Source organism: Zalophus californianus, chromosome 4 (genome assembly GCF_009762305.2).
Source record: "Zalophus californianus isolate mZalCal1 chromosome 4, mZalCal1.pri.v2, whole genome shotgun sequence".
Classification (NCBI taxonomy): domain Eukaryota; kingdom Metazoa; phylum Chordata; class Mammalia; order Carnivora; family Otariidae; genus Zalophus; species Zalophus californianus.
The window spans coordinates 23,376,056-23,389,712 of NC_045598.1; the positions used below are offsets into that span (position 1 = coordinate 23,376,056).

The 13,657-nt window shown below is 39.9% G+C and overlaps 1 protein-coding gene across 13 annotated transcripts in view; it reads right to left on the reverse strand.

Annotated features, from left to right (window-relative positions):
- The window catches only part of PUM1 (pumilio RNA binding family member 1), a 137,847-nt gene that overhangs the window by 55,997 nt on the left and 68,193 nt on the right, over positions 1-13,657 (reverse strand). For all 13 annotated transcript variants that reach the window (XM_027618859.1, XM_027618160.1, XM_027619114.1 and 10 more), the window contains 2 exons: positions 4,625-4,791; positions 2,338-2,608 (listed from right to left, as the gene is read on the reverse strand). In XM_027618859.1, coding sequence (XP_027474660.1) covers positions 2,338-2,608; positions 4,625-4,791 — 438 coding nt within the window. The remainder of the gene's footprint in view (positions 1-2,337; positions 2,609-4,624; positions 4,792-13,657) is intronic.

Consider the following 13,657-nt stretch of genomic DNA (forward strand, 5'->3'; position numbering starts at 1 on the left):
ACCATCTTAACAGCTACTCCTGCCTCTATTCAGGAGCCGTTGGGAGGTTAAGGGTCTTGAAAATACTTAGAGGAGTCTTGGCCCTATAGTTCCCGGGCATGCTATTAGGGAGCCCACTACATGACCATGTAAAACAATCTACTCAGAAAAGCAAGAATTATGGGCCCACGGGATAAAACAACAATGATCACATCATGTGATGGTGGTCTACCAATGTAACAACACCCCTATGTTACCAACAACCAAGACAATGCATGGGAAGCCAAAAACCAACAATAGTTTAACTTTCAAAACAATAACATTCAGCTTCAAAAATTACTGAAGTAGGATATGTGGTGAAGGCATCCCAGGCTTCATAAATCTGAGTGGGTGTTGTCTTTGATGTAATAATGTTAATTGCTTGTGAGTTTGCCAAAGGACACATCTGTTCAACTTCTAATAATTATCCAGCCTCCCAAAACATTGGTAAAATTAGTTTGAAACAAGAGATCAATACCTCAAAAGAAAATCCCAACTCTGATTATGAAGTAAAGAACAATTCAATGAAAGAGCATCAGATTTTTCTTCACAAAAGGTTGAAGACAAACACTTCTTCAATAACAAGCAAAGGGTCAGACTGGATTAGATGAGGAATGGGAAGCTAAGCACCAAAAACGGCCAGAGTTCTAGGGGCTGCTATGGAAGTTCAGACCACAGAAGACAAAGTAAAAGAAAGAATTCAGATAAAACTTCTTGATATAACCAGGTTAAGAATCCTGATTAGAAGTAGCCTACACTCCCTGAGCGTACACAGACACATTACTTGAGCATCTGACTCTTGATCTCAGCTCAGGTCTTGATCTCATGGTTCTGAGTTCAAGCCCCACACTGGGCTCCACGATGAGTGTGGAGCCTACTTAAAAAAAAAAAAGAAGAAGAAGAAGAAGTAGCCTACGCTCACAAACCTCAATTTAGACAGAGAATTACCACCACACTCCTATCCTAAGCTGAGCAAGCTGAAGTCTATGTGGTAACAGTGTCCCCTACATTTGCTGATGTGGCACAAAGTTAAAGTCTAATCTATCTTCAGCACCTGAGGTAATTTCTGGCTTCACTCAAAACTGCTGTTTTGAGGATTCACTGTGAAAGGGGGCAAAATAGTGAAAAAAGAGAAAAAGCACAGAAATTCTTTCAGAGACATGGCACATCTATTGGGAACCACAGGGAGAGTAGCGGACGCTTACAATTTACTCTCTCGAGAAAAAGAGTTTGTTAATTAAACCTAATAGATCCACCTGATATGACCAGAGCACACATATCACATCATCCCTTAAAGGGATTTCCTTTTGTAAACTTTATTAATGTTATTATTATTGCTATTAATTCTTATTAACTTAAATGGTTAGCTTTATACATCAAAATTCATTTAAAATCAGCTATTTATGACAACAAAGGGATAGACCATAAGCCAATTTCCCCCATAGATATAGGAATTCCTAACTATCAAAATGAGATTTTAACCTTTCAAGCCTAGAGGTTTGTATTTATGTTCCAGTCCAAAACTAATGAATATCAGAAATTCATGGCCCATCAAAGTGCTTTCAGCCACAAGAGAGAGCTTGTGGTACCTGACAAGATGGGGAAGCTACCTGCCCCCTTTTATAATTCAGACAGCTGGTTTTTTACTTTAAAAAATATTAAACAGAAGGATCAATAAACCCCAGAGTTAGTCATGCCATGCCTTTAAAACCAAAAGGCACATATATATAATGTCTTCCAAGGATTCATGAAGAAAAGAAAGAGCCACATAATTTCACTGTAGATTTTTACAGGAGTGATTTGTGTTTTTCCCCTAATCATATTTTAACTCTTCGGAAAGATAGCAGGTATGTTTGTTGTATCTATAGTTACTCACTTAATTAAAAGATATGACTAACAAGACAAGCTCACACTGGACTCCTGCCAGCAGTAGGTAACAGAGTTTACTATTTTAAAAACAAAACCAACCAACAGCATCACAATCTTATTAATCTTCAGAGAGATCAATTTAGCATCCAAGAAGATTGTGTCACAAGCAGTAACACGACCTCACCCACTCCCCAGGCCCTGGGGTGACAGAGGAGCCAAAGGAAGCACACTTCGAGCAGAGTGATCTCTTGCCCATAATCTCAGCATGGGAATCAGCCTCTGGAGGGGAAGGTATAGAGGCTTTGTATGCCCACATCACAGTCGGGTTAAGAAGGGCTGGCTACAGCTTAAAATAATGCCACCCTCCTCCCATCCCCCCATTCTTAGTCACTTGAATCATGTGCTGTCTGGAGGAGAGTAAAGAGAGTGACAGAGAGACACACACAGTACCTGTTGTTGAGAATTGTAGTCAAAAAGTCCCACAGTTGCTGCTGCTGAGTCCACAGGTACCTGCGTGCCTGAATAATCAAACTGAAGAGGCTCCATGCCCACATGTTCCATGGGGTCCAAGGGGACACTCTGGGACTCCATGTTGGAGAAATCCTCCACAGGCTTGGCACCATTGGTGCTGGTCAGCTGGGCTAAGCCCTCAGAACCATTCTGGTTTGGACCCAGAAGATCCACTTCATTAGCAGAGTTCTGGCAATTACCAGGGGTACGGCTAAACAGAGAAAGTAAAGGGCATTAAACCTTATTTTGAGCGGGGAGGGACACTACAGCAACCCAAGTTTAAGGACGATGTCCTTGAACATAGTTTATCATCAACAGTACTTAAAACTATTTCTACAAAACAACCAGAGACACTTTACGGTGCTTACATGTTATATCCTATAAAACAACTCTTCTATTGCTTGCCTTCCCGCCACAACCCACCCTGTAAATTCACATTAACTAGTATTAATTTACAATTCCTTTAACCAAAGGGCCCAGATTTGAGGAACAATGAATGCACTGGAAAAAAACACTGCCTGTGGCAACCATGAAAACAAGATTCCCAAAATGCAGGTAGTAAATTACGCCCCCCCACCCCCGCCCCAAGTTAACACCTACTCTTTAAGCAGAAAGCCAATGGAAAAGGTAGTTTCTAGGGGGAAATTCCATATATGAGAATGATTCTATTTTTTCAAAAATTTTTTATAGGTAAAAAAAATTTTAAGTATTATCTTGGTACTACCAGTCAGTGCTAAACCTGTCTCCCTTTTCCCCTTCTAAGAAACCAGAAGCAAACCATTACAAAACAGTACAAAATAAATTCATTATCTAGGATATGCCCCTGCTGAGGAGAGAGCTCTAAGAATTAAAAGTAGCGTGAGACTACCATTTATCATCCAAACCAGGATATTCCTAAGAGCAAAAAAGGGGCACTATGAATAAAATATCCTAGGACATGGCAGAAATGAGTACTGTCTCAGGTGACCGGGGATATAGGATCACCCTATGCAAAAGGACTGCCAGACAGTATAATTCCAAATCAGACTAATATAGAACACTGTTAAGTTCTAGTAAGGGGACCGTATCCTGTGGCTATATTCCGTGCCCTTCAGCCCTCTAAGCTGGTACAAGTTAAAGCTACTGCCGTATTCCCTCTCACACACCCACCCTACCATCACCACCCAGCCAGAAGTCAACTACAAGACCCTCCTACAGTCTGCCTGAGGTTCAGGATGGAAAGGCTATCTACTTCATCTGAAAGACCTTAGGTAAGTGGTTATTACTCTGTGCCTCAAATTTCCTCCAAAGACTGTAATTCTTTATACTCACAAGATTAACATAGTAAATTAGGAATACTAAACAACTGAATGTTGTTCTGCATACGATGATCCAAAATGAATTTTAATTTTGGCTTTGGTAGGTATCCAGATCAGAGATAGATGTGTGTGCGTTTAGACACACATATATTAGCTTTAGACTACATTAAAATTATTCAAAATTAAATTCTCTATCTGTATATCACTGACCAAGGATTTTTACCTTTTTAGAATTATATACCATCACTAAAGGTTACCTACATAAATGAGGAATATTGCCAAGTGTAGAAGACAAATACGCATCATGTGAATAGTGTATATATTAAATTATAGGGTAAAACCTGCAAATCAGTCATGACCAGAGATGGAATGAGAGGCATCCATGGAAGGGAGACGACTAAGAACAAGTCATATAAGCTGCATCTCTGGTTCTTCAAACTGAGGAAAATGATACTGACCCACCTACCTCCCAGGGAGTTTAGGAGTCTCGAATAAAATAATGCGTAAGTTCTCAACTGTTTCTCTCCACACTAACATGCCAGAGAGAGGGGACATGCTTCCATTAGTGACCATGGTTACTCCCAAGCTAGTGATTTGGGAGAAATTTAGGGAAAATCCCAAGGCACCCATCCCAGGTGACTTTGATATTTGAGAATCACTGAAATGATATTTATAGAATCATTCTGCAAATAATAGAGCCCTATGCAAATGCAAAAGTCTACTGTTTTGGGAAAGCACCAGGCATTGACGGCTCTTAGAAGTTCTACCTTACCAGTAAATTTACAGTCTTTGTGGTATGGCCTGCACTGGATCCAATTCTTAAAAAGGACAGATAAGGAAGGAAAAAAACCCTAAAATCTAAATAAAACTAAATCAAAACAAAAACCCATAGCCCCCATTCAAAAGTCAGAAGTGTAAAACATACAAACCTAAAATCTTTGACGTCTGTGTCAATCCCATTCTGCACTGGCAAACCATTGGTCTTGTCCATCACATCACCCTCCTCCTTCAAATCTCCTAGCTTATCTCCATCAAACGCACCCTTGTTCTTCTTGTCACCTTTGTCGTTTTCATCACTGTCTGCATCCCTTGGGCCCTGTTTAAAAAATAGCTTCAGCTTCACTAATCATCATCAACTAACAATAGCGGGCAACCACTGTGGACACGAGACTACACTAGATGCTAATTAAAACAGGGTAGTGTCCATGCCCTTTCAAGACATTACAATCTAATTAACAGACAACACAGAGGCAGGAACACTGCAGAAAGTCTTGCCAAATGGGGGAGACAGACATACAATTATGTTACAGAGTTTAGGACAGTCTTACCATACCCAAATGTCCCACCATCCCATATTTTCCTTTCTACCCAAAGCCCAGCCACAACTTTCCATCTCTTGGTCCCACTTCTCTACTTCCAAATCTAACACTATTCAATAGCACAACTCCTAGTAAGCCCCAGATATGGCAGCTAACAGTATAGTTGGAAAGTGGTAAGCCTACAAAAAGAATTCCCTACTTCGCCATTGCCTGTGTAAACTCTCTTACTTCTGAGTACTGAGCTTAGTGTAGTCTGACATCATTCCAATTCAGTTATCCTCCACTTTACCTTGGGACACATGCCCTGCCAATTTGTACCACCTTACCATCACCCCAGCTCCACTCTCCGTCTCAAGGCTTACTGCATCAATAATTCACCAATCATCCTTCACTTTAATTTTTTTCTAATCCTTCAAAACACGTTAAATCTGTGAAGTTCTTTCAAGAGTCCTCTAGTGCTTATCTGTTGTCCTTCACTCTCTGCCTGCCCCACACCAGATTATTTTGAGACTAGAGGGAAGCCCCTTCAGCTGGATCGCTGATGCAGCAGACTTTATCTCTGAAGTGTTTCAAACTACAAAGACCGAAAGACTAGACCTAAAGAATTATTTTGGTGCCAAGCACACCGATGCTTTCTCTTCTAAGGAAATGAAGTCTGTCCCCTCTTAGCAACATCCTAAATTAAGACCCTGACATATAAAGCAAATGTGCCTTGATTTCCAAAAGGAAAAGAAGATTTGGTAGAGTGACTTGACACAGGTCAGAGATCTTGGCAGAATCCTACCAAATGGTAAGTAACCTTTGCTTTTAAAAAACTGGAGAGGGGCAACCTTGCTTGTCTTCACCACTGACTTCTGGACCAAATTAAAGCTCCTGGCAAAAGCAAGAACCAGAGAGAAAAAGATGAGAGCTACTTCACAGCATTTCCAGTCACCACAACTAAATTTCACTGGGGCGGGAGAGGATCAGCCATGGATGCTGGAGCAGCAGACACTGGGTTGTGAATAGGCAGTCCCGGGAATGGGCAGTTCCTGGAGATCTCTGGCCCAGAAAGGGTAACTCATGAATCTTGACATTCTTAGAGCTTTCACCTGCCAGTTCAGAGCCCATTTTACTTTCAAAATCATTCTCTGTTCAAGACACAGAAAAAGACTTCATGGCTAATGTGAACCAAGGAACACGTACAAGAAGGAACAAAGAAAGGATACACAACTTCATTTCATGCAGCATCAAGATGGTAAACTACAGTTTTGGCAGCCACTGAGATGTGACTTTCATAGTAGAATCTTCAAAGTGTAAGGCTGTTATTGGTTCAAGAGGAGTGAATGACAGCCAATTAAGCACCACAGTGAGATCCTAAAGCAGAGATGGGAATATGATAGGATTCTAAAGACAGAAAGATCTTTCAAAACGTCCAGAAACAATAGCTCCCTCCTACTGCAAAGGTAAAACTGACAAAAACCATGTATTCATTTTCATATCCCCAGCACTAAATACAGTGCTTGGCAGAAGTTCAAAAACTATGACAAAGTAAACTGAAATGACCAAAAAATCCTGAAAAACTGAACCACTAAAATTAGAAGGATTCTCCCATTGTCTTTATCACAGGAGTCCAGGAAGTACTGACATAGTCTAGATAACAAACAACTCTGCCTGCATTAGCCGCTATTAATGTCAGTAACAAAAGTATTAAATTAGAAGGATCATCCCACTAACACATCTAAGTAATCTTCCGTAAATCTACAAGTCACTGGCTCAGAAGGAACAGTCCAGTTCCAATTTCTCATCAGCACTTGCAAAGGTCTACCAGCAAAAATAGGAAGGAAATGGGATAAAGAAGCAGTAGGAAGTGTCACCAACAAGCAAGAAAGCTGGTGACAGGGGAGAGTCACTCATCAAATCAACAAACACTCTGCAGTATCTCTCCTCAGTGACCCTTTAAAAGGAGGGCTAACAGAGACAGTTCAGCCTGTCTCTGAAAACAGTCCCTGATACTTAACTTTTCTTAATTACACTGCCAAGGGCTAGATTTTCAAAGGAATCCCTAGGATGGGCTGTTTTTCACCAATACTGTACAGTCTATTCATATAAAATATAGCTACCTGGTTTTCTGCTCTGAGTAGGCTATAAATTCCTCAGCATAGTAGGTTCCTTCTATTTGAAGGCAGGGGGCCCAAGGGAGACTTCCATTCCTTGATCTGGATGGTCACTGGGTGTATTCATTTTGTAGAAATGCATGCAGATGAACATTTATGACGTAAACACTTTTCAGCACACAGGTCATATTTCAGTAAAAAGTTTACTTAAGAGAAAAAATTTCAGGAAATCAGTAATAGCCCTAAATAAAAATGGTTGACAAGTCTGATTTTTAAGGATACCAAAAGCACAGTGGGAAGACTTTTTGTCAAAAGTCTGCTAGTAAAAGGGAATACAGGGTTCAAGATCATGAAAATGGTCTTTTAGAAATGTGAACACCCTAGAGAGAGAAGAACAGGGGTAGAAATGGGCTGGTACATTTTATGAGATTTTTATAAATGTTTTTAATATTTAAGATAAGGGTGGGTATTCACAGCTATGTGGTCTTAAAGAAAGAACTAATCCAGATTGCACAGAATCTACATTCGATCTCAACTGCTGACACATATACTGGCAGAGGACTTTGGACAGGTCATGAAATCCGAGTCTGAGTTCTCTCATCTACAGCACAGGGGTAATTTTGTTTATAACAGAGTAGCTATGAAATGATGCATATGCAAAGGGTTTGTGAAGTATAAATCATTTTATACAAAAGTAATATGATAATTAGTAAAAGCTAGACACTGTGTTGGTATTTCTTCTGTAACATTATCCATGATATCAAGATTAAAACTCTTAAATGGCCCAATTAAGTGGTTTAACTCTAACAGAAGTATATAGCCAATATGGTCCTCCAAGGGACACTCATTTTCACAGTGCAGTGGCTGTATGGTTAGCGTTGAGCATCACAATCTTTTTCAAATTTACAAGTGCCTGGGCTTGCACCCAGAGATTCTGATTTAATTGGTCTGCAGAAGCTCCCACAAGTGTTATAAAAAGCTTCTCCTCCAGCAACTCTAATAAGCACTCACAAAAGAGAACCACTGTAATTAAGTCCAACATAAGCATCATAAAGGCAGGGTTTTTGTTGGGCTTTTTTGTCACATATTCCCTAGTATATAATAGTACTGAAAAAAGTCTGTTAGCTAAATAAAAGAAAAAACAAAGAAGGATTAATAGCATCTTTTTATTGCGAGCTTCCTTTAAATGAATGTTAACTCAAACCTGTAGTACTCACATATAAGCTTCAATGAGTGCTCAAAACACACATAGCCAAGCCCAATTAAAATCTCAAGAGTGGGGCCAAGAATGGTTCTGAGGGTCCCCTGTGTACACAGAGGTGCAAGACTATGTTCCACTGCGAGATACCAAAGAATTGAGAGAAGAGCAGACAGAGAGCAGAACCTTCTATTGTGGAGATTAGAGTCCATCCATTTAGGGATCCGCTTCCTCAAAGGCCTCACATAACAGGAGAAATATTTCAGAATATCTATTAATTCTGAATGAGTCAGAGAAATGAGAATTTAATTTCTCCTCTTACTGCAGTGATTTTACCCACAAAGCTCCATGGAGCAAGTCATATTCGATAAGATTAGTAATTTTCCTCCCTTCTTTCTAAAAAGGAATATTTTGCATATTTGAAATTAGAACGAAGTTTGAATCCAGGCCCTACTACTTCCCTTCTAAGCCTCATTTTTCGCAGCTATAAACTCATAGGGACAACAGTATCTACACCTCAAAGGATTGTTTCAAGGATTCAATAAGGCAATTCATAAAAGTGCAATTCTTTTTAAAAAAAATTCTTAAAAGTACTTTATTCCATTTTCACATTTTTCCCTACTGCCTTTTTCAGACACATCCACCTTTCAATCTCCCAAAGCCTCAAAATTGCTAGTTACCTTATGTCTCTCCCCCCGGAAAAAAAACTTACAGCTCTGATCATTAGATCCTTTGTACCACTGTTTTTCAGGAGATATGTGTGCAGAACTGAGCCACCACCAACTACATTTCATCAAATCAATTAATAACAATACCATCATTTTATGAAATGCTGACAATTAAACTATGATATACTACCACCATCTGAAAGATGCATCCCAATTTCAAAATGAACAAAGTGGGGAAGTGTATACTTTAGAAACAGTGGAACACAGAATATCCCAGACACTGTGTACACGATCACCTAATTCCTGGTGTACAGAAAGGTAAGGAGAGCAGTCCCCTCTGCTGTGGTAACCACCAGATCCAGAAGCGGGGGAAAAACGAAAAACGTATCTTGACCATGCAGAATGGTATGTTATTACAGAGATGAAAACTAAAGTTTTCCAAAACTTGGTGCTTTTTTAATTTTTTATCCAGTCAGTACTTAAAAGCTTGACAGGGCAAAGTAGAGCATGTAGAATTCTTGTTCAAGGGAAGCTCAAATATGAAGTGGCTCTACCCTGTAGATAAAGTTTCTGAATGTGATCCATGGCCTCCTGGTAATTTAATCTTCCAAGAAAATTATGCATTTTTCAAACTTCAGTGTGCATGCAAATCACCCAAGGCCCTTGGCAATATGCAGGTTTTGATTCAATAGATGTGGGGTTGAGTCAGAGATTCTAAACTGATAATATATAATAAGCTCCCATGCAGTGATAATGTTATTGGCCCATGGACTTTGTGGAGCAAGATTCTGTAAGGTTTACAGAGCATTTTCATATACAGGGCACCTGGGTGGCTCAGTCAGTTGAGCATCTTGCCTTCGGCCCAGGTCATGATCTCAGGGCCCTGGGATTGAGCCCCACATCGGGCTCCCTGCTCAGCGGTGAGTCTGCTTCTCCCTCTCCCTCTGTGATCCCTCTCGCTCTCACTCTCTCTCAAATAAAATAAAAATCTTAAAAAAAAAAAGGGGTATTGTCATATATATTACACATCCACATAAATTAGGGTTTTTAATTACTCCATTTCACAGATGAGAAAACTAAGGTCAGGTGAAATTCAAACCCCTGACTTCTAACTGCATTACACTGCACACAGTTTTTAAACAAAATCAATTAAGTAGCACTGGTTACCTAAAACAAATGCAGTGAGAAAAACAGTTATCAAGTTTTGTGACCCAAATGAACTGCTAGGAGTGTGTATGCCTCTTCCAGGTCAGAAAGCAGCCAGTCTCTATGTACAAGTAGAAAGGCCTGCCAAAGGTATTTTTTTCTAACAATCTTTCCTATGCAAGGTTAAGGTGATCTTCACCTAAAATTGAAGCTTAAGTGGTCTTCTCATTTCCCTAGGCACCATAAACCAGAAAGGAGAAATTATGATCCACTCTTCTGACTGGCTAGACTTCAATCTATTTGAAGATCAGCTGGTACTCCAAAAGGCAAAGAGCAGGGTCCTTCGATGGTATATTTCACTCAAGTGGCCTCACAATACAGTAGTCACATGTAGTTTTGTAAACACTCTGAACCATGCTTTGTTGGGGGGGGGGGTTGGCGCGGAGGGGAGGCTGTCTTATTCCAGGAATAAATAAAATAAAGGATAGAAAAGAAAACTTTAGAATTGACAGGCTCTGACTTAACTGGTATTCTGAGTCTTCCTATTATTCTGAAAACTGCTACCCTGCTACCCTGAAGTTTTGGATTCATATGTAGAAAAGTACCAAAATCTTACAGTGGGTGCTAAGAACAAAATACTGCTCTAGGATTCTTATTGTCAGCTTGAAAGTAATCTCATCACAGAAGCCAAAAGCACTCAACTGAGTCCATTTGCATAATCAAAATGAACTTAAGAAAGCTCAGGAAAGCTAGACAAAGAGTTAAATACCTTCATTCAAGCTGTAGCCAAGTAAACAACCTTACCAAAAGTGGAAATCACTGTAGAAGGAATAGATTTAGTTCTAAACCACCTCTAACTGAAAAGTTATTAGTCAGAGTCTGGATTACCCGTTGTCAGTAGCCAAGAATGGCCCCTAAAGCGCTTGCTTTGAGATCTACATTCATTACACCATCAGAGATGATGTTTTCAGCTCTTGGAATTAAAATGGAGCCTTTCCACGGTTTACTGGAGGTACAGCCACTCAAAGTAAAAATACCTGAGTGCTCTGACCCATAAACAATCAATTGCCACTCTTAGAACAATTATCTACAAAGCAGCACATATTCTCTCTTCCCTGGCCTCTAAACTTTCAATGACAGCCTAGATTTTTTTTAAAAAAAGGGGGTTCACCTTTTCCAAGAAGATGCATGCATACCATGACCACCAACAAGTGATTCAGGTTTCCATGACCAGAACTTTGGTCAAATGTCATCCTAACCAACAGGCAGAGCAAAGCCAGGCCATAAGGCTGATAAAGTAGTTCACTGATCCTCAGGCCTCCAACCACCAGAAGACTGGATATGCAATGTGGTAGCCTGATGTCACCAATCAGTCCTCCTGGATCACCCTTTAGATGCAACTAAAGTCAAAATACACAACAGTATTTCATACCCACAATCTGCCTTCTGAGAAGTTGGAACACAGATTTGGAGAAGTTTCATTTATCTTCATGCAAACCTCAGAAGCCCAGTAAATTAAAATCTGATTGGGAGAGTTCAATTTTCTGACCTCTTAATTTTCTGAGATCTTAAACTCCTCTAGTGACAATACTGTACAAGAGCTAAAAATTACCACTCTCTCAGGACAACTAAGGATGAAAGCCACCTTTACAAAATCAAATACAAGACAATGAATGCAAAAGATAATGCTCTGTCATAAGACTAACCGCCAAAGTAACTGCTTAAAAGAGAGAAGCAGGCAAAAATATTAATTCAGTCCCAGTGTTTTATCTTTCTCCTAATTCCAATTATTTTTCTGCCTGCTTACAAACTTTACAGTAACCCAGGCATGTGCCTCTTGGCTAATACCCAAGGATTAGAAACACATCACACACATGACAGAGAATTCATGGCAAGAGTCATACAGGTTCCAACTCACCACACCGACCACTTACCTACACACGATACTGACTTTTCTCCCATAGTAAATAACTAGAAGTTATACACAGAAATCAGCAGGCAGTACTTCCTCTGAGAAATCTGCGCTCATGAGATGGGGAAAGTGTCAGGAAAGAAAAAGAGGTGAACCGGGGATATGGCGAAAGAAGAGGAGTAACACCATCCTTCTGATGGCCCAACAAGGAAATGATCATTTTGCCCAAATCCATTCCTCACATCCACAGGGTAGACCTTATTGTTCCCAAGCAGTCTCTTGGGAAGGTTCAAATAAAGAAGGCTTTTCCTAGCTGATCACAAGCCGCTAAACCTGACCTATGTCTTTGCAGTGTCAAAAGACCCAGAAGCAATCAGGTCAGCTTTGGAATGGCTAGTACTCAAGACTCAAGACAAAAACCCCTGTTCAGTCCCTTGATCCTCCTAAGGGTCATTATAAAACAAAAAGATCCTTTTCTGGCTAAATTCCTCACACCAAATTTCTAGGTGTGAAACTGGGAGATATCCAAAACACCCTCTTAGAGAAGTTAATCTTTTCTGGTTTTCCTCTGCAGTTAAAAGTTCCAGCCACATGGCAAGTTGTCAATGGCAGCCAAAGCATCATCTATGGCATGCCTAGAAGAAAGCTAACTCCATGTGGATTCTGGTTACCTTAAACTTCACCTGTTCTCCTCATGCCAATCAAGTCAACATTCATTTAATGTCCACTAACATATGAAGGAATTGTACTTGACACTTGAGGAAGTTGTACCAAGAATGAACTCCTGTTACTCTAAAGAAGTTTCAGGTGGAATGAGGAAAACAGGAACAAGCCTCTGATACCTAGCAACAAACAGATACAGGACGATAAAAATACTGACAACAAATGCTCTAAGGTAACATGAGATAGTTATGGAGGCAAAATGATTAATATGATTTGGGGGAAAGAAGGCCTTTTATACGACTGCCAACAAAAAGGATTAGCTGGAAAAGACTTCACAGAGAAAGGACTTTGAAAAGGTACAAAGCAAGCCAAGTCAGGAGGAAAGGAGGGAAGACAGATTCAGGCTGCCTCTCATGACCTTCCTGGCTACCACATGGAATACAAAACCAGGCACAGACCACAAAATGAGGAAGACTCAAATGGAAATGCATCATTAAGACTTCACATCTAGAGAGTTGATGACAAAGAAGCAGTTTTGCAAAGAAAGGCTATCAAAGATGCTTGAGGAAGACTGTTTAAGACTTATAAGGGAAGAGGCTATGGACAGACAAGCTGCTTTGGCACAATTGAGCATCGGAGAGTTCAAATGGTGATGAATCAAAAAACAAAAAAAAAAAAAACCAACCTGCAGATCTGGAATTAACAGAACTTCGAATTTCCTAACAAGCAAGGTATAAAAGGCAAAGCTATTCAGAGAGGGCTAAAGACCATACCATAATTAAACAAAGTGAAACAAGAATGATCCTACATACCCATACACTTTAAGGATTACTGGGAACTGGCAAATCACTGCTCTCAGATCTATTCCCTATTGACACCCCAGCTTTGGCTTTCTTATTTTAATTCCTTCTCTTTTTATGTTTTTTGTTTTAAACTGAAAATGTCTTCTGATAGACCAAT